The sequence below is a fragment of the Schistocerca serialis genome, chromosome 1 (assembly GCF_023864345.2).
Source record: "Schistocerca serialis cubense isolate TAMUIC-IGC-003099 chromosome 1, iqSchSeri2.2, whole genome shotgun sequence".
NCBI lineage: Eukaryota > Metazoa > Arthropoda > Insecta > Orthoptera > Acrididae > Schistocerca > Schistocerca serialis.
In genome coordinates, this window is record NC_064638.1 from 519,364,614 (window position 1) to 519,386,042 (window position 21,429).

The window sequence follows — 21,429 nt, forward strand, 5'->3', positions numbered from 1 at the left end:
CAGTATCATAGCTAACCCGCTCCTTCTATACATTACGAGTATCACTGCGAATGCAGATGAGTGCACAGTACGTCCACTCAGTGTTAATTCTCGAACACATAAATCATCAAAGTATACCAGACAGCGCTCTACATATTTCTAACACCTCGAGCACAGTGCTTAATTTACGATCTATCTCTCTGGGTATGAGAGTCACAGGGCATTCTCGCTGTCTTAGGATAAAATTAGAGAGTGAAAGACGCTCATCACACTGTCATTGACCAACCCGCCCTGCAGCACCTTACCGAATGAATCTGCAACCGATCAGAAGTATATCGCTACACTCCACGTCCCGTGAATGAATGGAGCTTTCCGAGTCCTCACCCATCTCGAGATGCGCCCATGTCGAGGAGTTTAGCACTCCTTATCAATGTATAGTAACAGATTTCAAAGTGCCGTGATGTAATAGCAGACAGTTAAGAAGAACAAGATCCATCCAGATGGATGGAGTTTGGCTCATTTTTACGTAAATCAACCAAGCTATCAACTCTAAAGTATTGTTCTAGAGTCTAGGATCGGCAAGTGGAAGGTATTGGCAAGAGAGAACATAAACACACGCACTCCTAAGGCTACAACATTCTGCAGTTAAAACGGGCTGTAATGTTAGATCTCCTGCGTTTCGGACCTGTCAGTTGTATGGAATGTAGCGTTGTTAATATTTCATTGTGAGAAATATATTTCAAGTGCATGACATACATCCTTCTTCCCGGTTTTTCTACGATAAACTATGTTATCTAACCGTAAAACGAAAAAAAATACTTGCATAAAACATTTGCTCTGCGTGATACAAGCACAATATAACTTTCCGGAGACGTATAGTGTCCACTGTTCACATCCGATCACGGTTCAGAAATCATACAATGCCTGCATCAGGCCTATATAAAATGATGGTTAGTAGCGGGGGATACCTCCTACAAGGAAACAGATAAACGCATAGCAGCAGCGTCCGACATGTGAAAATTACAAGTCATTCCGTCACTATCTCTGTAAACAGCACATCTGTGGGGCAAATGTGTACACGGTGATTACAGCACCTCACAAGCACCTATCACTAACTTAGTTATGGCGCTGAAGTCTCGATTTCACACCGAAGATGCGACAGGGGGGATGGAGTACGTCGTATAAATCAAAGCCCGGTTAGAGGAATGTATCAAGTTTCATCACACATGAGATGGAAGTCTTCTGATGACCGACAGGTTTACCGTTAATGATCGCAAGTAGACGGTGCTTTAAACCACATACAGAACACGTGGTTGTATACAACTAGAACGCAGGCTACGTCGCGTGACTGATGCATCCGGACAGAATACTGGAAAAATTGAGCTGCAGCGACTTCTCCTTGTCTAGAATGCATCTGTCAACTGTTAAATAGTACCACGTTACAGCTCCATCTCAATCCATCACCCCGTCCACTCTCTGTTATCCTTTAACGCAGATGCAAGTAAGTTTAGAGGTGAATGGTTCTCTGTCATCCTGAAAAGCGTCACATACAGTAGTCAATTCGCGTGTATCACTGATACCTCAATAGACATACAGTATAATGCCGCCTCGACGGAAAAAAATTGACTGCCTCCCTTGTTCCCTTCGTTTCGATGTCGACCTTTTCTCGGATTCCTCTTGTTGCCGCATACATTGTATAGATTTGTTTTAAAAGTGGAAATTCCATCTTGTAAATGATAGAAACCGCTGTCTGTTATGTAGTGGGTCTCGTTGTGCAGATTATCTTATTATGTCAGCGTGCAGATAGACAATATATTACTAGGGCGTTTTTAAAAAGCCACTTCCGACTAACACGTGATCGATTATTCATTTGCATACGTCTACATCTACATCTACATTTATACTCCGCAAGCCACCCAACGGTGTGTGGCGGAGGGCACTTTACGTGCCACTGTCATTACCTTCCTTTTCTGTTCCAGTCGCGTGTGGTTCGCGGGAAGAACGACTGTTTGAAAGCCTCCGTGCGCGCTCGAATCTCTCTAATTTTACATTCGTGATCTCCTCGGGAGGTATAAGTAGGGGGAAGCAATATATTCGATACCTCATCCAGAAACGCACCCTCTCGAAACCTGGCGAGCAAGCTACACCGCGATGCAGAGCGCCTCTCTTGCAGAGTCTGCCACTTGAGTTTGCTAAACATCTCCGTAACGCTATCACGGTTACCAAAAACCCTGTGACGAAACGCGCCGCTCTTCTTTGGATGTTCTGTATCTCCTCCGTCAACCCGATCTGGTACGGATCCCACACTGATGAGCAATACTCAAGTATAGGTCGAACGAGTGTTTTGTAAGCCACCTCCATTGTTGATGGACTACATTTTCTAAGGACTCTCAACCTGGTACCCGCCTTACCAACAATTAATTTTATATGATCATTCCACTTCAAATCGTTCCGCACGCATACTCCCAGATATTTTACAGAAGTAACTGCTACCAGTGTTTGTTCTGATATCATATAATCATACAATAAAGGATCCTTCTTTCTATGTATTCGCAATACATTACATTTGTCTATGTTAAGGGTCAGTTGCCACTCCCTGCACCAAGTGCCTATCCGCTGCAGATCTTCCTGCATTTCGCTACAATTTTCTAATGCTGCAACTTCTCTGTATACTACAGCATCATCCGCGAAAAGCCGCATGGAACTTCCGACACTATCTAATAGGTCATTTATGTATATTGTGAAAAGTAATGGTCCCATAACAGTCCCCTGTGGCACGCCAGAGGTTACTTTAACGTCTGTAGACGTCTCTCCATCGATAACAACATGCTGTGTTCTGTTTGCTAAAAACTCTTTAATCTAGCCACACAGCTGGTCTGATATTCCGTAGGCTCTTACTTTGTTTATCAGGCGACAGTGCGGAACTGTATCGAACGCCTTCCGGAAGTCAAGGAAAATAGCATCTACCTGGGAGCCTGTATCTAACATTTTCTGGGTCTCATAAACAAATAAAGCGAGTTGGTTCTCACACGATCGCTGTTTCCGGAATCCATGTTGATTCCTACAGAGTAGATTCTGGGTTTCCAAAAACGACATGATACGCGAGCAAAAAACATGTTCTAAAATTCTACAACAGATCGACGTCAGAGATATAGGTCTATAGTTTTGCGCATCTGCTCGACGACCCTTCTTGAAGACTGGGACTACCTGTGCTCTTTTCCAATCATTTGGAACCTTCCGTTCCTCTAGAGACTTGCGGTACACGGCTGTTAGAAGGGGGGCAAGTTCTTTCGCGTACTCTGTGTAGAATCTAATTGGTATCCCGTCAGGTCCAGTGGACTTTCCTCTGTTGAGTGATTCCATTTGCTTTTCTATTCCTTGGACACTTATTTCCATGTCAGCCATTTTTTCGTTTGTGCGAGGATTTAGAGAAGGAACTGCAGTGCGGTCTTCCTCTGTGAAACAGCTTTGGAAAAAGGTGTTTAGTATTTCAGCTTTACGCGTGTCATCCTCTGTTTCAATGCCATCATCACCCCGGAGTGTCTGGATATGCTTTTTCGAGCCACTTACTGATTTAACGTAAGACCAGAACTTCTTAGGATTTTCTGTCAAGTCAGTACATAGAATTTTACTTTCGAATTCACTGAACGCTTCACGCATAGCCCTCCTTACGCTAACTTTGACATCGTTTAGCTTCTGTTTGTCTGAGAGGTTTTGGCTGCGTTTACACTTGGAGTGAAGCTCTCTTTGCTTTCGCAGTAGTTTCCTAACTTTGTTGTTGAACCACGGTGGGTTTTTCCCGTCCCTCACAGTTTTACTCGGCACGTACCTGTCTAAAACGTATTTTACGATTCCCTTGAATTTTCTCCATAAACACTCAACATTGTCAGTGTCGGAACAGAAATTTTCGTTTTGATCTGTTAGGTAGTCTGAAATCTGCCTTCTGTTACTCTTGCTAAACAGATAAACCTTCCTCCCTTTTATCATATTCCTATTAACTTCCATATTCAGGGATGCTGCAACGGCCTTATGATCACTGATTCCCTGTTCTGCACTTACAGAGTCGAAAAGTTCGGGTCTGTTTGTTATCAGTAGGTCCAAGATGTTATCTCCACGAGTCGGTTCTCTGTTTAATTGGTCGAGGTAATTTTCGGATAGTGCACTCAGTATAATGTCACTCGATGCTCTGTCCCTACCACCCGTCCTAAACATCTGAGTGTCCCAGTCTATATCTGGTAAATTGAAATCTCCACCTAAGACTATAACATGCTCAGAAAATTTATGTGAAATGTATTCCAAATTTTCTCTCAGTTGTTCTGCCACTAATGCTGCTGAGTCGGGAGGTCGGTAAAAGGAGCCAACTATTAACCTAGCTAGGTTGTTGAATTTAACCTCCAACCATAATAATTCACAGGAACTATCCACTTCTACTTCACAACAGGATAAACTACTACTAACAGTGACAAACACGCCACCACCGGTTGCATGCAATCTATCCTTTCTAAACACCGTCTGTGCCTTTGTAAAAATTTCGGCAGAATTTATCTCTGGCTTCAGCCAGCTATCTGTACCTATAACGATTTCAGCTTCGGTGCCTTCTATCAGCGCTTGAAGTTCCGGTACTTTACCAATGCAGCTTCGACAGTTTACAATTACAATACCGATTGCTGCTTGGCCCCCGCATGTCCTGACTTTGCCCCGCACCCTTTGAGGCTGCTGCCCTTTCTGTACTTGCCCGAGGCCATCTAACCTAAAAAACCGCCCAGTCCACGCCACACAACCCCTGATACCCGTGTAGCCGCTTGCTGCGTGTAATGGACTCCTGACCTATCCAGCGGAACCCGAAACCCCACCGCCCTATGGCGCAAGTCGTCTTGGTATCATTGTTAATGAAATCTGTTTCGTGTCTTGTATTTGAAGTGACTTCTTTATTCAAGTAATAACATTTATTCATCCCAAACTGCAATAACGTGACTGCAGTCTGTCCAACAGCATTCTTAATGATGAACGGTTCAGGTAAGCGAACAAAACATAACATTAGGGAATCTATAAATTAGATTGTTTAATTGTTTATGATATCATTGCAGAATAACATAGGGAAGACTCCAACAGTCCTAAATTCTTAACTTGAAGTATATAAGGAGGACTAATATTTTCTTTGATCTTCATTCTTATAATGACTTTCTTCAAAAGAACACTGCGCATACATTTAATTCATAATTGATTCAATTAAGCAGTATCGTTAAAGTGCCAATGCTCCATTTAATTTCTGTCCAGTTTCCTCCAATGAACCATTTAATCAACTGGACACCAAATCTTCGATGATTTCATCATATCATAAAAATAAATTGAATAATGCTTTCGGAAATACTGGGTTGTTTGAGAGAAGGTAATAACATTTCACCATTACTTTGCGAAAATTAAAGTATATTTAGTATCTGTACAGGAAATACAGTTGTAAAAGCTACATACCATGGCTTTTATGTGACACTTATTCTGAAGATCATTGTTACGCATGCCCCCAGTTTAGCGCCATTCCATGCAAAAATGAGCTGTATGAAATCTGATATCCTTGGGATAAGAATTTCGAAATCAGAAAAATCCAGAAAAATAAAACTTCACGTAATATTAATTTTGGATGATGAATTCGTTAATTTCCCAAAGTAGGCGGATTGTTTGCTTATACTCTTTAACTGAAGCGTTCTCATTCAGCAGACCACACTCGTCCAGTTATTTGAGGAGTCAGCGACGTTATTACAGGTAGAGAAAGGGCAGACTGAGCCAAGTCGTTGCTTGTTACGATCTAAGTTGGATCACAACTTGTCGCAGGATGTAAGGTGTGTACAATGTATTCGTCTGTAGTTCATTTATGCCAGAAAATTTATTTTCTCAGGTATTATTCGTATGAAATAGCTGGAAGCAAGCTACTAACCATCATATAAACTTTAATTGACAAACTTCCTGTTGGCTCCTGTATCGAGTTCTTCGGTCGATGTTTGTCTGATGATTTTTCTGGCGTTTCGTCAGCACGAGTCGCTGGCATCGTCAGAGCTTCATTCTCCATTCACCCTCTACCAGCAATGGAGGGTGAAGCTTTGACAATGCACGTTACTCGCTCTGGTGAAACGTCAGAAAAATCATCAAAGAAACATCAGCCGAAGAACCCGAGAGAGAAGCCATCAGGTAGTTTGTCAACAAGTGGCCACGAAAGCCTCAATAATTTTATATTATAATTTTCTTTCACATTTTCCAATGTGCAAATTAACGATTTCAGTTATATCACGAATGAATGAGCTACTTAGCACAGTTTTTATAGACTGAGGACTTAATTTACATTATAATATCGCAACAGGTAACTCTGTACAAATGCGAGGTATGTACGTTTTTATGATATGTGTTATTCGTAATGAGTAACTTCACTGTGTTACGGCATACTTTTGCCTAACGTGATGCTGTGAATACTTATACGTGAGTACGTCACATCTCATTACATGTACCTTGTCGTTAACATTTGCATCAGTTAACAGCATTTAACAGACTCGTGACAGTTTACGCATGCTGTGTTACTTATGTATTATTTTAATTGGAATACATGAACCGATGATTGTGCTGTGGGACACAACCTTCTGAAAATACTTTCAGAACATCCACTAAGAATAACGCTTCGATAATTAATAAAGTATATTATCATGCGCTTGTCCCAACTGGATAGATGCCCAGCCAGTCTGCTATTTATTTTGAATTTTTCGTTGAAATATTTACTCATAATGTTCAATGATAATTCATTGTGGGCTACGTGCCAAGTAAGATCGTCGCTACAGCAGAGGTTATTTGTTCCTATGGAACGCAAACTGCTAACAATCTGTCCTCTTAAGCACTCGCTGTGCGTAGGCATTAGAGATCGTGGGAGAGGAAATCACATGACTTGGTCGCCGTCGGAGAACGTTGGCTCCAGGTCACAAGCTCTCTCTGGCACTAGCTTCCACCTAGCTAGGACGTTCTTCCTTTCTGATTCCTTTGAACATTTTACTTCAGCAATGACTAACTTACAACTCTAATGCAACATCCCTTGTCCCCCGCCGTGACTGGATGGCGCCTTGCAAACCAAGCTTGACACGACCAACTGTACCTCGTGTAAGGAATAATCTTCCTGTTTGTTCATAAAAATCTATGTCTATGATTTAACTCCGTCTAAAGGCTCCCTCACATTGACTGACCTGACCAGGCTCACTGTTCACCTGTATATTATAGTCTATTACTATATTTCGATTTTTTCGTTAAGGTACAGCCACTCATAGCCTCACTTTCGCCATCAGCTGATGAACTGCGCAGCAGACAGCTCCCCCTATTCAGGTAGTTTTGAAGCTGACATGCAAACAAAGAATGACTGCTTGTGACTGATGAGACTCACAAGGGGTCTTACGGACTAGCCCTCTTCGACTTTTTTCATATTTACGTGATCTAAAAGTCAGCGCCCAGACATCAGTTGCCTAAAGCACCGCGGTGTCATTCACATAAAAAACCTGGAAAAAACTGTCTTTGAGGATTTTAAAGTGCTGTTAATTATTTAAAAAATTCGAAATCAGAACATAATTGCTGGTAGCTGAGTCTAGTAATCATAGTGTTGGTGCTTCGAATGTCCAAGTGGGAAATATTTTTCTACTGTTACTTATAGTCTATATTTATTATCAAATATAAATGCTAAGTAACAAATATTTAACCACACATTTTTAACAAAAGTAACTTCTTTTTATTTTTAATTACTGGTTGTATGACAATAAAGATTAAAATTTTACACAGACATAGAAATGGACTATTATTAAATGAAAAAATCATACACAGCAGTAATGTTGTTCAATCTCTGGTAACAATAAGTATTTCATCCTCTTTTTGAAGTATCGCATTTTCGTACCAAATTTTCATTTTTTTGTAAATACATCCATTTCCATGTGATTAGGTAATTATAAATAAAGATATGCCACTTTTATTTAAAAACTATGATTCATTGTACATTAACGTACATTTATTTTTGTTAAGGTATACGAAATAGAAGTAAATGTAAAAATATCTATTGTTACTAACTAGATTGGAACTATCAAAGCATTACAATATCAAGCACTTAGCTACTGACGATTATGATAATTAGTTGGAAATGTTTTATGCTTAACAGCGGTCAGAAATCTTCTACTTTTCAAATACGATTTCTTTTATTATGCACGGTACTGCTTTAGGAAATTCTACATGTGTGGCGAAAATCGAACCAATTCGTAAGGTCTCCCTGTTAGAAATATAATGCTAGGGGCACTGCATTAGATCTACTTAGCACGATAAGAGTAGTTTGTGTAAAAGAAGGCTTTTCGTTAAACATAGTTTAAAATGAAACTGGCTCAGAAAATATTTAGGATAAGACTGACAGGGGATTAGCCTGTGGCACGTGTGGCACGTGTAGCAGGTCTGCCTGAGTAATAGAAGCAACAGCAGACTCAGGGTGTGAGGATTATTTGAGAGCTCCTGACCCTTCAATTTGCCCCTGAGAGAGACATCAGGCGATCGAGGTGGCACTCACTCTGCTGCTCCTTACTCAACACCTCATGCACTCGTGACAAAGTTGTCAAATCGACGTGCGCTGTTGCTTCATCTTGTTGAAAAAATCCATGTAATCGTGCACTTTCTGCAAACTGATTCACGTATGGATTAAACCGTTTGTAGACATAACGGTTAGAATTAACAGTTTGGTGAAAGACTCGTGCTATGATGCCGGCACAAGACATTGCGCACCAAAGACCAACCTTGAGATTTTATAGCGTCTACTCAAAGCAGTGACAGGAATTTTCTGACGCACATTGTTGCGTGTTCTGACGGTCTGAACCGGGCCTAATCTACAGAAATGAAAAAGAGAATCCGGAAATTCTGATTCTATTTCGTTCAGATATCATCGGCAGAATTCAACACACGAAAGTTCGTCCGGACGCTTTAACTCGTGCTCAACAGAAAATCTGTAAGGATGCAGATACAAGTCCTTTTTGATAATATTTCGACACGACGATCTACTGATAGGCACTTGCACATGAACGGCGTTTAGAATTCATCGGACTTTGTTCCAGGTTTTCCTTCAGTCGAGTAACGTTTTCTGGCGTTCGAAATCTTTTCAGATAGTTACGGATTTCATTCCCGACAGAGTCCGTTTTATGCCAGTTTCTCACAAAGTTTTGCATTCCAAACTGTACTGGATGTCTTGGCACAAGGTTTCCAGTCTAAAACTTTTGCACAAACAGTTCGCACACGTACGGTGAGAATGCGGGCTGTCTAGGCATATGCTGTTGGTCAAAAGCTCTCAGGTTTCCGGCCAGATGGCAGTCTTAAAATAACGCAACATTTCGACAAGTGTCAACTCATCATCTTTGGGTATGCTGTGATATTTATACTAGTGGAGGGCCCCTGCCCCCCGCCCCCCGCCCCACCTGGGTATGGGCGGCCGGGTTCTATCCGGCCAGCGGGTGGGCAGAGGGGCGAGGCTGCAGTGGTGGGGCAGCAGGTGCTTTGTTCGCATCTCCGTGCGAGCATTCCGGCCGCGTCTCGCGCGACGGACGCTACTGGTTACGCTCTCGTCGTATTGCCGCTAACGCCGGATTTCGTGGTGCACTTAGTTGGTATCCTTTGTCTCTGTTGACAAGACTGTCGTGAATCCGTATTTTAATGGATTCCTTTATGACGCTGCCGCTGTTCGAGCACATTTTCCACGAACTGTAATTCTCGTAACTCTCGACAAGGAAACCTCTCTATTTTATCACGAGCACCATTTACTGTTCGCTGAACACGTCTGCTCCTCTCTCTCACTCAAAGTTAATGGCTCAGCAAAGTAGTCAGGATAGAGCTAGACAAGCTCAAGTATTGTGACATGGGTGGTACAGTGCACAAATGGTTTAATTCGTACCTAACTGGAGGAGTGCAGAAAGTTGAAATAAGCAGTTCTCATAATATGAAAAGATCAGCACATTCCTCAAACTGGGGAACTATCAAGAATGGGGTTCCACAAAGGTCGGTCTTGGGTCCTTTGTTGTTCTTAATATATATTAATGACTTGCCATTCTATATTCATGAAGAGACAAAGTTAGTTCTCTTTGCTGATGATACAAGTATAGTAATCAAACCTGACAAACAAGAATTAACTGATGAAATTGTCAATAATGTCTTTCAGAAAATTACAAAGTGGTTCCTTGTAAACGGACTCTCACTGAATTTTGATAAGACACAGTACATACATGGTATGAAGCTATTAATAAATATAGACATTAATCAGAGGCATATAGCTAAGGTAGAATATTCAAAATTTTTAGGTGTGCCCATTGATGAGAGATTAAATTGGAAGAAACACATTGATGATCTGCTGAAACGTTTGAGTTCAGCTACTTATGCAATAAGGGTAATTGCAAATTTTGGTGATAAACATCTTAGTAAATTAGCTTACTACGCCTATTTTCACTCATTGCTCGCATATGGCATCATATTTTGGGGTAATTCATCACTGAGGAATAAAGTATTTATTGCACAAAAGCGTGTAATCAGAATAATAGCTGGAGTCCACCAAAGATCAAAAATGGTTCAAATGGCTCTGAGCACTATGGGACTTAACATCTGTGGTCATCACTCCCCTAGAACTTAGAACTACTTAAACCTAACTAACCTAAGGACATCACACACATCCATGCCTGAGGCAGGATTCCAACCTGCGACCGTAGGAGTCGCGCGGTTCCGGACTGAGCGCCTGAACCGCTAGACCACCGCGCCACCGAAGATCATCCTGCAGACATTTATTTTAGGATCTAGGGATATTCACAGTAGCTTCTCAGTATATACACTCTCTTATGAAATTTGTTATGAACAACCAAAACCAATTCCAAGGTAATAGCAGTGTGTATAACTACAATACTAGGAGAAAGGATGATCTTCACTATTCAAGATTAAATCTGACTTTGACACAGAAAGGGGTGAAGTATACTGCCACTAAAGTCTTTGGTCACTTACCAAATAGTATCAAAAGTCTGACAGATAACCAACAAGTATTTAAGAAGAAATTAAAACAATTTCTGAATGACAACTCCTTCTACTCCATAGAGGAATTTTTAGATATAAATTAAGAAAAAAAGTTGTTATATTAACTTAATTATGTTGTTAAATGTTAAATTAACTTAATTATGTCATGTATTGGAAAATTTGACTCGTTCCACATCATTACGATATATCGTATTCATGATCCATGGAACTAGTACTAAAAAAAAAAAAAAAAAAAAAAGAAGAAAAAGAAAAAAAAGAGCATGCGGGAGATGCGCATACGCAGAAGTATGACAGCAGCCGACTGATATATCGAAATCGAGGTAGCCAGCATATTCTGTGACGGACAGTACTCCTGTTCATTAACAAGTGCCCTTCCGAATCAGTCGTATAAATGTTTTCCGGGCCAGTTTTATTTTGTCCGCCCAGTGGAAACTGAGAGGTGTCGTGAGCTATGTCGAGAAAATGAGGACGAAAAGTGAGAGTAAAAATGTGTACAGGCAAGCGACGGCGTGGCGGCAAGCGAGCCGGAGCTGTTGTCGCTGATCCGCGGCGAGGTGCTGCTGGCCGACCCCGGCGTGTCGTGGGACGACGTGGCTGGCCTGGAGGCGGCGCGCGACGCCCTGCGCGAGGCTACCGTGCTGCCGCTGCGCCTGCCCGGATACTTCAGCGGCATCCGCACGCCCTGCCGCGCCCTGCTGCTCGTGCGTCTCTCAGCACTACGCTCTTTCTCACTAACAGCTGTAGCGCACTATTTAACACAGTTCACGCAACACTCTAAAACTCGATGCGGCCTGTCTTTAAATTCAAACGGCAGTTTGTTGTGTTTGGCCACTCTACACAACGAAAATACAGTTACAGTAACAACAAGAATTTAGGTACACATCAGGCTATACAGGTTGTTACAAAAAGATACGGCCAAACTTTCAGGAAACATTCCTCACACACAAAGAAAGAAAATATGTTATGTGAACACGTGCCCGGAAACGCTTAATTTCCATGTTAGAGCTCATTTTAGTTTCGTTCTTCCACCTACGCTCAATGGAACACGTTATCATGATTTCATACTGGATACTCTACCTGTGCTGGTGAACTTGTGCCTTTACAAGTACGACACAACATGTGGTTCATGCACGATGGAGCTCCTGCACATTTCAGTCGAAGTGTTCGTACGCTTCTCAACAACAGATTCGGTGACCGATGGATTGGTAGGGGCGGACCAATTCCATGGCCTCCACGCTCTCCTGACCTCAACCCTCTTGACTTTCATTTATGGGGGCATTTGAAAGCTCTTGTCTACGCAACCCCGGTACCAAATGTAGAGACTCTTCGTGCTCGTATTGTGGACGGCTGTGATGCAATACGCAATTCTCCAGGGCTGCATCAGCGCATCAGGGATTCCGTGCGACGGAGGGTGGATGCATGTATCCTCGCTAACGGAGGACATTTTGAACATTTCCTGTAACAAAGTGTTTGAAGTCACGCTGGTACGTTCTGTTGCTGTGTGCTTCCACTCCATGATTAATGTGATTTGAAGAGAAGTAATAAAATGAGCTCTAACATGGAAAGTAAGCGTTTCCGGACACATGTCCACATAACATATTTTCTTTCTTTGTGTGTGAGGAATGTTTCCCGAAAGTTTAGCCGTACCTTTTTGTAATACCCTGTATTTATTATTTTTCGGTCGCCTAACCGTGGAGAGGTTGTAGGACAACTGAGGGATCTCGAAATCTAAGTCAAGTCTGACTATAATAGATATTATTTGCTCTTTGTAGTGCACACACTTCACATAAAATTGACAGAGAGGGAAGTTCTCTAAAATATCAACAGAAATTACACAAAATCAAATGAAATGACTGTATGGCATTGATGGTTGGGAGTCCCCACCTCGGGAAGTTCGGCCACCGAGTTGCAAGTTTTTTCAGTTGGCGTCACATTCAATGACTTGCGTGTGGATGATGATGGTACAATGATGAGACAATATAACACACAGTTCCCGAGCGGAGAAAATCTCCGATCCGGCCACAAATCGAACGTAGGCCCACCGCATCACAGTCACATACGCTGACCACTCAGCGGATAGAAATTACATAAAATGACTCTAACACTTGGTGGATGCCAAATTACATGGGAGACTGCAGCTGCAAAACACAGCAATATTTCTTCATCTGCGTAGCTGGTGAGTTCAAAGATAACAAGACAAAACTGGCAAAAAACTGTAATTAAATAGGTAACACAAGTTGCGTGACAGAGCAACTAAACTGCGAGCTAGTCAGAATATGCATCGTGCTACAGCAATTGCGGCAACTGTATTTCACCAAAAGTCAACCACAGTGCACCAATCAGCTCCAGGAGAGGAATAATCGAGAAAATTCCTATTCTGCTCCCAACTTCGAAAAAAAAAGAAAAGAAAAGAAAATTCCGTGTGGAGAGGACGGCTCAATGCTGTCGCCAATGTGACGAATTAGAATATTGCGTATTGCACGAAGAAAACGGGGAACGCAACAGAATCATCCCACTCTGGGGATGCAAAATGCACCCTAAAAACAGAAGGTCGGTACTGGAATCTATCAGTGTCCCATTAATTAGACAGTCTCTTCAAGCCATCCACTGTGGCGAGGGTGACTCATTCGATTGCATAAACCAAAATTTTGGATCAAAAGCAACGGACTTTTTCAGACTGCTCGAACAATGGCACGGACCCCTCCTTTCATGTCAGTACCGAAAAGGCCAAAACGTGAGTTATTCAATGGCGAAACGGTGGACTCTGCCTCCAATAAGGACAGCTGCTGGCTCTAGCCTACAAAAGCACGGCTGCGGCCCCACTTCCGTGAAACTGCTCAACTTCTCGGCGATGTCACCTAGAGGCCACACAGGTAGCACAGCCTCCCAGCGACAAAAACGCAAATCTTTCCTCAAAGGAAACATGCCCAGTATTTTCAATAAAATAAACACGAAATTGTGGCACTGAAATGAAATATTATGTGACAGTCATGTCACAGTTTTAAAAAATCGGTGTAGCTGTATGTCCAAGAGCACAGAAACAAATGATACAGAATCTGAAGACAAACTCTAATTTTTTTTTTTTTACAATGTTTATAAAAGCTCTGTGTCCACCCTCGTCACACGGCGCAGATTTAATCGGTAGTTCATTTCTGTCCATACCCGATTCAGCGTGGGAGTGATGGTAAGAGCAGTTTCTGCGATGAATTGTCGCAAGTCTTGGAGGATCTGTGGTGGAGGTGGAAGATAGACCCTGTCCATAATCTAACACCACAAAAAAATACCACAGGGCGTCGAGTTCAGTGACTGCGGTAGTCAGTCGAATACAGCCAGATCATTGTTCACAACATGGACTATGTAATCTAGTACACAGCTGTGGAAATGTTGTGGAGCGCTGTCTTGTTGAAAGGTGAAATCCCTGCTATCAACGCCAAGTTCTGTCATGAATCACAATTGCAGCATGTCGAGGTGGGTGATGCATTTGGCAGTTCTCTCAGTGAAGAACACAGCACAGGGTACAGGGTGAATCAAAAAGAATCATCCAATCTAAAAAATATCATAACTATTATGTTATTTGAGATATGTGCTTGAACAATGTGCTGCTTGAAAGAGCAAAGTCTCGAGTTTTACATGGTTCCCGATAGGTAGCAACAGTGTGCGCCCACTGCAGCTCTAATAAAATTTGTGTCAGGACAACAGAAAGCGAGTTGCATTCTACGCTTTGCGCAGTGCGGGTCAGGAATACCTGTTCAGCTTGACTTTCGTACTGGGTATGGTGTGGATCCTCCTACAGCACAGACCATTAGACGATGATATGAACAGTTCCGAGAAAACAGGTTGTTTGTGTAGAGGCAAGTCGCGAGCCGTCTCCCTTAGTCTGACACAAGCGTCTAAGGCATCGGGCATAGTTTCATGAGGAGCCGCAGAATCCGTTCGCCGTACAGCTCGACATCTCAACATGCCCCCGATGCCCGTCTGGCGTGTGTTACATCGACGTTTACAAGTGAAAGCATACAAAATTCAGCTACTGTAAGTTCTTCGTGGAGGTGACAAACAACAACGTGTGTTCTGTAATTTCGTTCTTAGCAAGATGTAGGATGACAATTTTCTTCCATGCTTAGTGTTTAATGACGATGCAACATTCCCCTTAAATAGAAAGGTGAACCGTCATAATATGAGAATATGGAGTACGAAACAACCACATGAAGTTGTACAACATGTGAGGGACTCTACAAAATTTAACGTGCTTTGTGTATTTTCAAGGGAAAAGGTGGATGGCCCATTTTTCTTTGCCGAGAACACTGTTACAGGAAGCAGATATCTCAATACGCTTGAGATCTGTCTTTTCACACGGATGGAGACTCATTCGAACGACTTCATTAACCAACAGGATGGGGACGGTCACACTGGCATTTGGAAGAGCGGGAATTTTTAAATCAAAGTATTACTGAAAGATGGATTGGTCACACTGAACCAAATGATTCAGCCTTACATCACTGGCCCCCAAGGTCACTGGATCTGGCTGTATGTGATTATTTCTTTTGGGAGTTTACAAAAGACTCAGTTTATATACCTCCGTAATCAACAACAATGAATGAACTGAGACATTGCATAACAGCAGCTCTGGAAGCTGTAACTCAAGACGTGCTCGCTGCAGTGTGGGAACAATTTGAATACCACATTGACATATGCCGAGCATCACAAGGAGGGCATATTGAATTCCTATAAAAAGGTATGAAAACAATTTTTCTTGCTTCCCGTTCATAAAAAAACAAAATTCATTGTGTATGTTTAATTGAGAATATATAAATATAGACGTTCCAAATCGGATGATTCTTTTTGATACTCCCTGTACCTTAATTTTTCCACAATGCCGGACGTGTTCGACAGTTGCATGTGGATTCTCTGTCCCTCTTATGCAAGTGCTGTGTCGGTTGACTTTCTCTGAGAGATGAAAAGTAACGTTGACAGTGAAGATAAATTAGCTTGCGAAGACGTCATTTACAAGATGGTTCTCTATATCAATGCACGGCTGCAGATTGCACAATTTGTCGTCATAGTTTATGGCTTGCAGTAGCTGCAATTTGTACGGCTTCATTCTCAGTAGCTTAAGAAGGATTTTTCCCACTGATGGCTTAAAGACATTCAATGCTGCACTAGCTCGATGGGTAGACTGTCTGTTCGGTCACGCTCGCTCGGCCCGAACGTTTTGCACCGTATAAACAACCATTTTCATCGAATTTCTTGTACCATTTCACTATACTGTTGTAAACTGGTGGTCTTGTAAGTAGGCTGTTTAGGTTTTTTTATTGGTAACGCCACCTCTGTATGAAAATCACTGGCTGTGCTGTGTGCAGTCTGTGGCTGCTTTGCATTGTTGTAATACTCGCCATTGTAGTGTTAGGCAGCTGGATGTGAACAGCGCGTAGCGTTGCGCAGTTGGAGGTGAGCCGCCAGCAGTGGTGGATGTGGGGAGAGAGATGGCGGAGTTTTGTAATTTGTCATGAACTGCTGTAATTATATATGATGATATCAAGGTAAATACATTGTTTGTTCTCTATTAATATCTTTCATTTGCTAACCATCCCTATCAGTAGTTAGTGCCTTCCATAGTTTGAATCTTTTATTTAGCTGGCAGTAGTGGCGCTCGCTGTATTGCAGTAGCTTGAGCAGCGAAGATTTTTGTGAGGTAAATGATTTGTGAAAGGTATAGTTTAATGTTACTCAGGGCCATTCTTTTGCAGGGATTTTTGAAAGTCAGATTGCGTTGCGCTAAAAATATTGTATGTCAGTTTAAGGACAGTCATGTATAATTCTTCAAAGGGGACGTTTCAGTCTCTTATGAAACTTGTCATGGAAAGCTCTTTGCACACTCACTGCCGATCGGAACGGGTAAATTACAGCACATAAAACGCTTTCTGTGTGTAGTTCTCCGCCATTTTTAGCAACTACGGTTGATTGCGCACTTGCTGGCAGTTTTCGAAACTAGCTCGCCGGTGCCGCATTAAAAAAAAATTAGTTTTTGTCTTTCATTTAGTGCATCATTTCTTACGTAACGGTTATCCATTTACCTGCAGCAATTTTCTAATGTTTCATGGAATTTGTGATTACCCTGCATAAAAAAGACATATGTCTTACGTTTCGTCGATTTGATGTTGAGAAAGGCGGATCGTGGACGGCTACCATGATCAGGATAGATTTCGATATACAACTGCACCATGTCGTATCAGTTTGGTCACACACGCCATAAATGGAAATTATCCACTTCTCTGACTATCGTGGTGTCGCCGTGGCCTTCAGTCCGAAGAATGGTTTATTGCAGCTCACCACGCCAGTCTACCCTGTGGAAGCCACTTCATCTTGCATAACTACTGTAACCTTCGTACAGTTGAACCTGGTTGCTGTATTCTAGTCTTGGACTCCGCCTAATATTTTACCCCACATTTCTTACCATTATCAATTCAATGAGTACATTTCTTTTCATGTTCTACTAACAGAAGCAAGCTGTAGCTAACCTGGAATATGCGTGAATGTTTTTCCCTTTATTGTTATTTCATTCCCTCGCCTTTCAGGATGAGTGTGAGCTGCCAGCAGTAACGCCACTCTTCAGCAGAAATCGTTTATAAAATATGCAAGCATAAATTTATAATAATTTGGATGGATGTTTTTTAAAATAGAAAGCACTTCACTTCAATGCACTTAGTTTTAGAACGGGAGTAGTGCATGAGGCTGCCTGGCGAGAGAGAGTTTTCTGGAAAGGGATGGAGAAGGTGGAGAGCATGAACACGAACCCAGCTTTTGGAAAGGGAGGGAGGAACGTGGGGGCAAGAGACACCTCTGTGCGGAGAGGAAAAGGAGTATTCTTTTAAAGCCGGAAGGATGGGTAAAGCTCTGGGTAAATTTTCTGGTCCATCAGAGAAAGTTGGTAAATGTGGCGAGTGCATAGGCATAAGGTTGCAGGGATATGTTGGTACAAGTGCGGGAGAGAGTGAGGGTTAACAATAATCTGGAATGAGACGATACGATGGTTGGTGGCAAGTTCAGGAGATGTAAGAAATCCGCAGGTAAAGAAAGACAGACACCTGAGTCACTTGCTGTGCTCCTTCGGATTACTGGTTCCAACTTTGGCATAGGTCATCTTCAGATCAAAAAGTACTTGCTGCGAATCGCAGATCATCAGAGAGAGGCATCAGTTAACCCCTGATAGTGAACTGTATCTCTCTGTCCGAACAGTCCTCGGAAGGCCCAACGGTACCGACCGACCGCCGTGTATCCTCAGACGATAGGCGTCACTGGATACGGATACGGTGGGCCATGTGGTCAACACACCGCTCTCCTGGCCGTTGCCGCTGTTCGTGACCGGAGTCGTTACTTCTCAGTCAAGTAGCTCCTCAATTGGCTTGACAAGGCGTGAGTGCAGACCGCTCGCCAACAGCGCTCGGTACACCCGCGCGATCACCCATTCGAGGGGTAGACAAGCCCGACAGTGCTTAACTTCGGTGGTCTGAAAGGAATTGGTGTTACCACTACGGCAAGGCCGTCGGCATCATAATGAACTGTGATTCACAGTAATTTTTTTTTTTATCTGAAGATAACCTGTGGCCAAGGTGGAAACCCATAGTCTTAATAACCATAAAAAATGTCCTAAACGGAGTCTTTCTTTCTTCATTATATTAAAACTGGTCATGGCGACCTCAGAAGTCATGTCTTCAGCGTGGAAGAGGAGAAAAGGCAAATTAAGAAGTTTATACAGGGTCGAAGTAGGAGAGTGTAGAGGGCTATAGAAAGGTGAGGCGGCGTGCTCGGCATTAGAGTGTTTGTAGGGAATGGTAATACTCTAATTGGCATAAGAGAGAACTGGACGAATTAACGCCTTGTAGATGTGGAGTGTGATGAGCGGACGCAATTTCTAAGTTGGGCGATCAGTAGTTTGTCTTTTTCCATCTTAGTTTATGGTTGAGGATTAGCCTGAAGTGTTTTGGTTATCGGATAGGAAGTAGAAGTAAAAAGAATGCAGTGAAAGCTGTGGGCGCTTTCTCCTATAGTTACTGCCTTGGTCTCAGAAAGATTGATCTTGTGGAGGTAAGATGTTTGAAACGGAATTAAAGCTCTTAAGTCCCGTATTAACTAAAACAGAGCTTGTGTATAGCCGGTACAGTCAGCAGCAGAAAGGTGGTGGCTGTGCAGTCCGGGCCGCCAGGCACAGGCAAGACGCTGCTGGTGCGGGCGCTGGCCACAGACAGCCGCGGGCAGCTCGCCTTCTTCAACGTCTCCTCCTCCACCCTCACATCGCGCTGGCGGGGCGACTCCGAGAAGCTGGTGAGTACTGCCACCACTCTCCTCAGTTACTCACCACACTCTACTCACCCGCCTCCAGGGTTGAGGTTGCTAACACACGCTTGTGCCATGGTTCTTGACGAGAAAGATACCGGTTCAGATCCTCACAACGGCCGGCCGAAGTGGCCGTGCGGTTCTAGGCGCTGCAGTATGGAACTGCGAGACTGCTACGGTCGCAGGTTCGAATCCTGCCTCGGGCATGGATGTGTGTGATGTCCTTAGGTTAGTTAGGTTTAACCAGTTCTAAGTTCTAGGGGACTAATGACCTCAGAAGTTGAGTCCCATAGTGCTCAGAGCCATTTGAACCATTTTTTCCTCACAACGAGGAAACATAATCTCAGCTTTACTGCTAGCAAAGGAAGAAAAGTTGTTGGCGTAAAGTTCCTCATTACTATACTCAGAGGTCCATTAAAATTACTTGTTAGTTGACGTCTGTCTATTTCCGCTACAGTGTTCCCACATCGTCTGCCACCTACCACTCGGTTATCGGCGGCACACAAACATGGCGGGTAACACAAGTGCTGTTACTTAACGTGTAATCAAGGATTAATGTCGGAAGCGCCCGCCGTGATGTATGACGGGAATGCGAGATGCTCTCTCGGTAGTTGATTTGTGGCACTAATGACTGAACTGCGACAGACGATGCGTTTTGTAGCCCTGAATTTAAACTCGTGTCCTGACCTAATCACAACCTCCTGATGTGCAATATATCCGAGAAAACGGCAACGAACAATCTGCGGCAGAGCTGTTAATCAACTCGAGACTGAAAAATTTCAGTTTGAGCACGAAATCAAAGTGTAAATTGTTGCTTTCATTGGTTACCTGAAACTATCCTCACACGGGCTACACGAACTGTCACGTTATCAACCAATGAGCATTTCTGGTTACAGGTAACAGGCAACACATGCACGTTCCAAAGCAAAAAGTAATAATAGGAAAAAATAAGAACAAATGAAAAGGTCAATATGATGATGAAACTGACGTGGTGAAGTATCAGGAATAAATAATTACATTTAAACCAGCTTACTGAATGAAATTAACAATGAGTCTTTTGGATATCATTTAGAAATAAAAATTTCATAGTATGTAAGGAGAGTCGAACCCTCGACCTACCACACATTCCACACATTAGGGACGCCTTATAACCACTACATTACACCCCCACCCTGCATTAATGACTTTCCAGAACGAGTCGAACGATGATTTGCAGCCTTTGAAAAGTTCGGCATATATATATATATATATGCGAAGCTTACCTAATGTAGGCCGATGATAATAATTGTATATCTAGTCTTGCATGAACGGATCCAGCCTGTTTTGGTTAGTGCTGTATGTGAACGATGCGTATTTCATTAGGATCGTTGTGTGTGTGTGTGTGTGTGTGTGTGTGTGTGTGTGTGCGCGCGCGCGCGCGCGAGTGTTTGTGTCTGTGTGTGTGTGTTTTATCGTCTCTGATGAAATGCTAAATAAAAGGGGCACGCCTAGGAATCGGGATCCAGAATTCCAAACACGTCAAGGAAGAAAGTCGTACAAGAAATTGGAAGTGAACTCGCCAATTGTGGCAGTCCGGCAATAGCGAACACTTTGATCGTGACGTTGAGCACTCGGATTGCAGGAAACTAGCTGCAGCGCGTGGAGTGTCAACCAACAACAAATTGTAATCAGACAACAGCGCGAACTTCCGGGGTCATGGTACATTCAACCGTTCGTTACCTTTTCCTCCCACCGACAACAGTACAAGAAGGAGGTGGAACTTCTTCTCTCTGCATCAGTTGTAGAGGACGTGTATGGAGCAAAAATACGAATAACATCGCGCAGACACTCACCTACATGACACATATTTTAACATTCCCACACCATCAAGAAAGAGTAAAAAAGTTAACAGTCGCACGAAAATGAGTTCACCAGTTGATTTTTATGGTACAAAAATCTTTTCTTAACACCATATTCCAGCGATGTGGTCGAAAATATTAAAGAAAGAATAAAATTTTTAATGTTTAATAGCTACTCATTTTTGGTGCAGAATTGATATCTCCACCCTTTCTTTGTTCTTCATGC

At 42.6% G+C, this 21,429-nt stretch overlaps 1 protein-coding gene across 1 annotated transcript in view; it reads left to right on the forward strand.

Annotated features, from left to right (window-relative positions):
- The window catches only part of LOC126485847 (katanin p60 ATPase-containing subunit A-like 1), a 162,288-nt gene that overhangs the window by 57,928 nt on the left and 82,931 nt on the right, over positions 1-21,429 (forward strand). The window contains exons 4-5 of the mRNA XM_050108909.1: positions 11,532-11,735; positions 19,171-19,353. Of these exons, the coding sequence (XP_049964866.1) occupies positions 11,532-11,735; positions 19,171-19,353 (387 nt within the window). The remainder of the gene's footprint in view (positions 1-11,531; positions 11,736-19,170; positions 19,354-21,429) is intronic.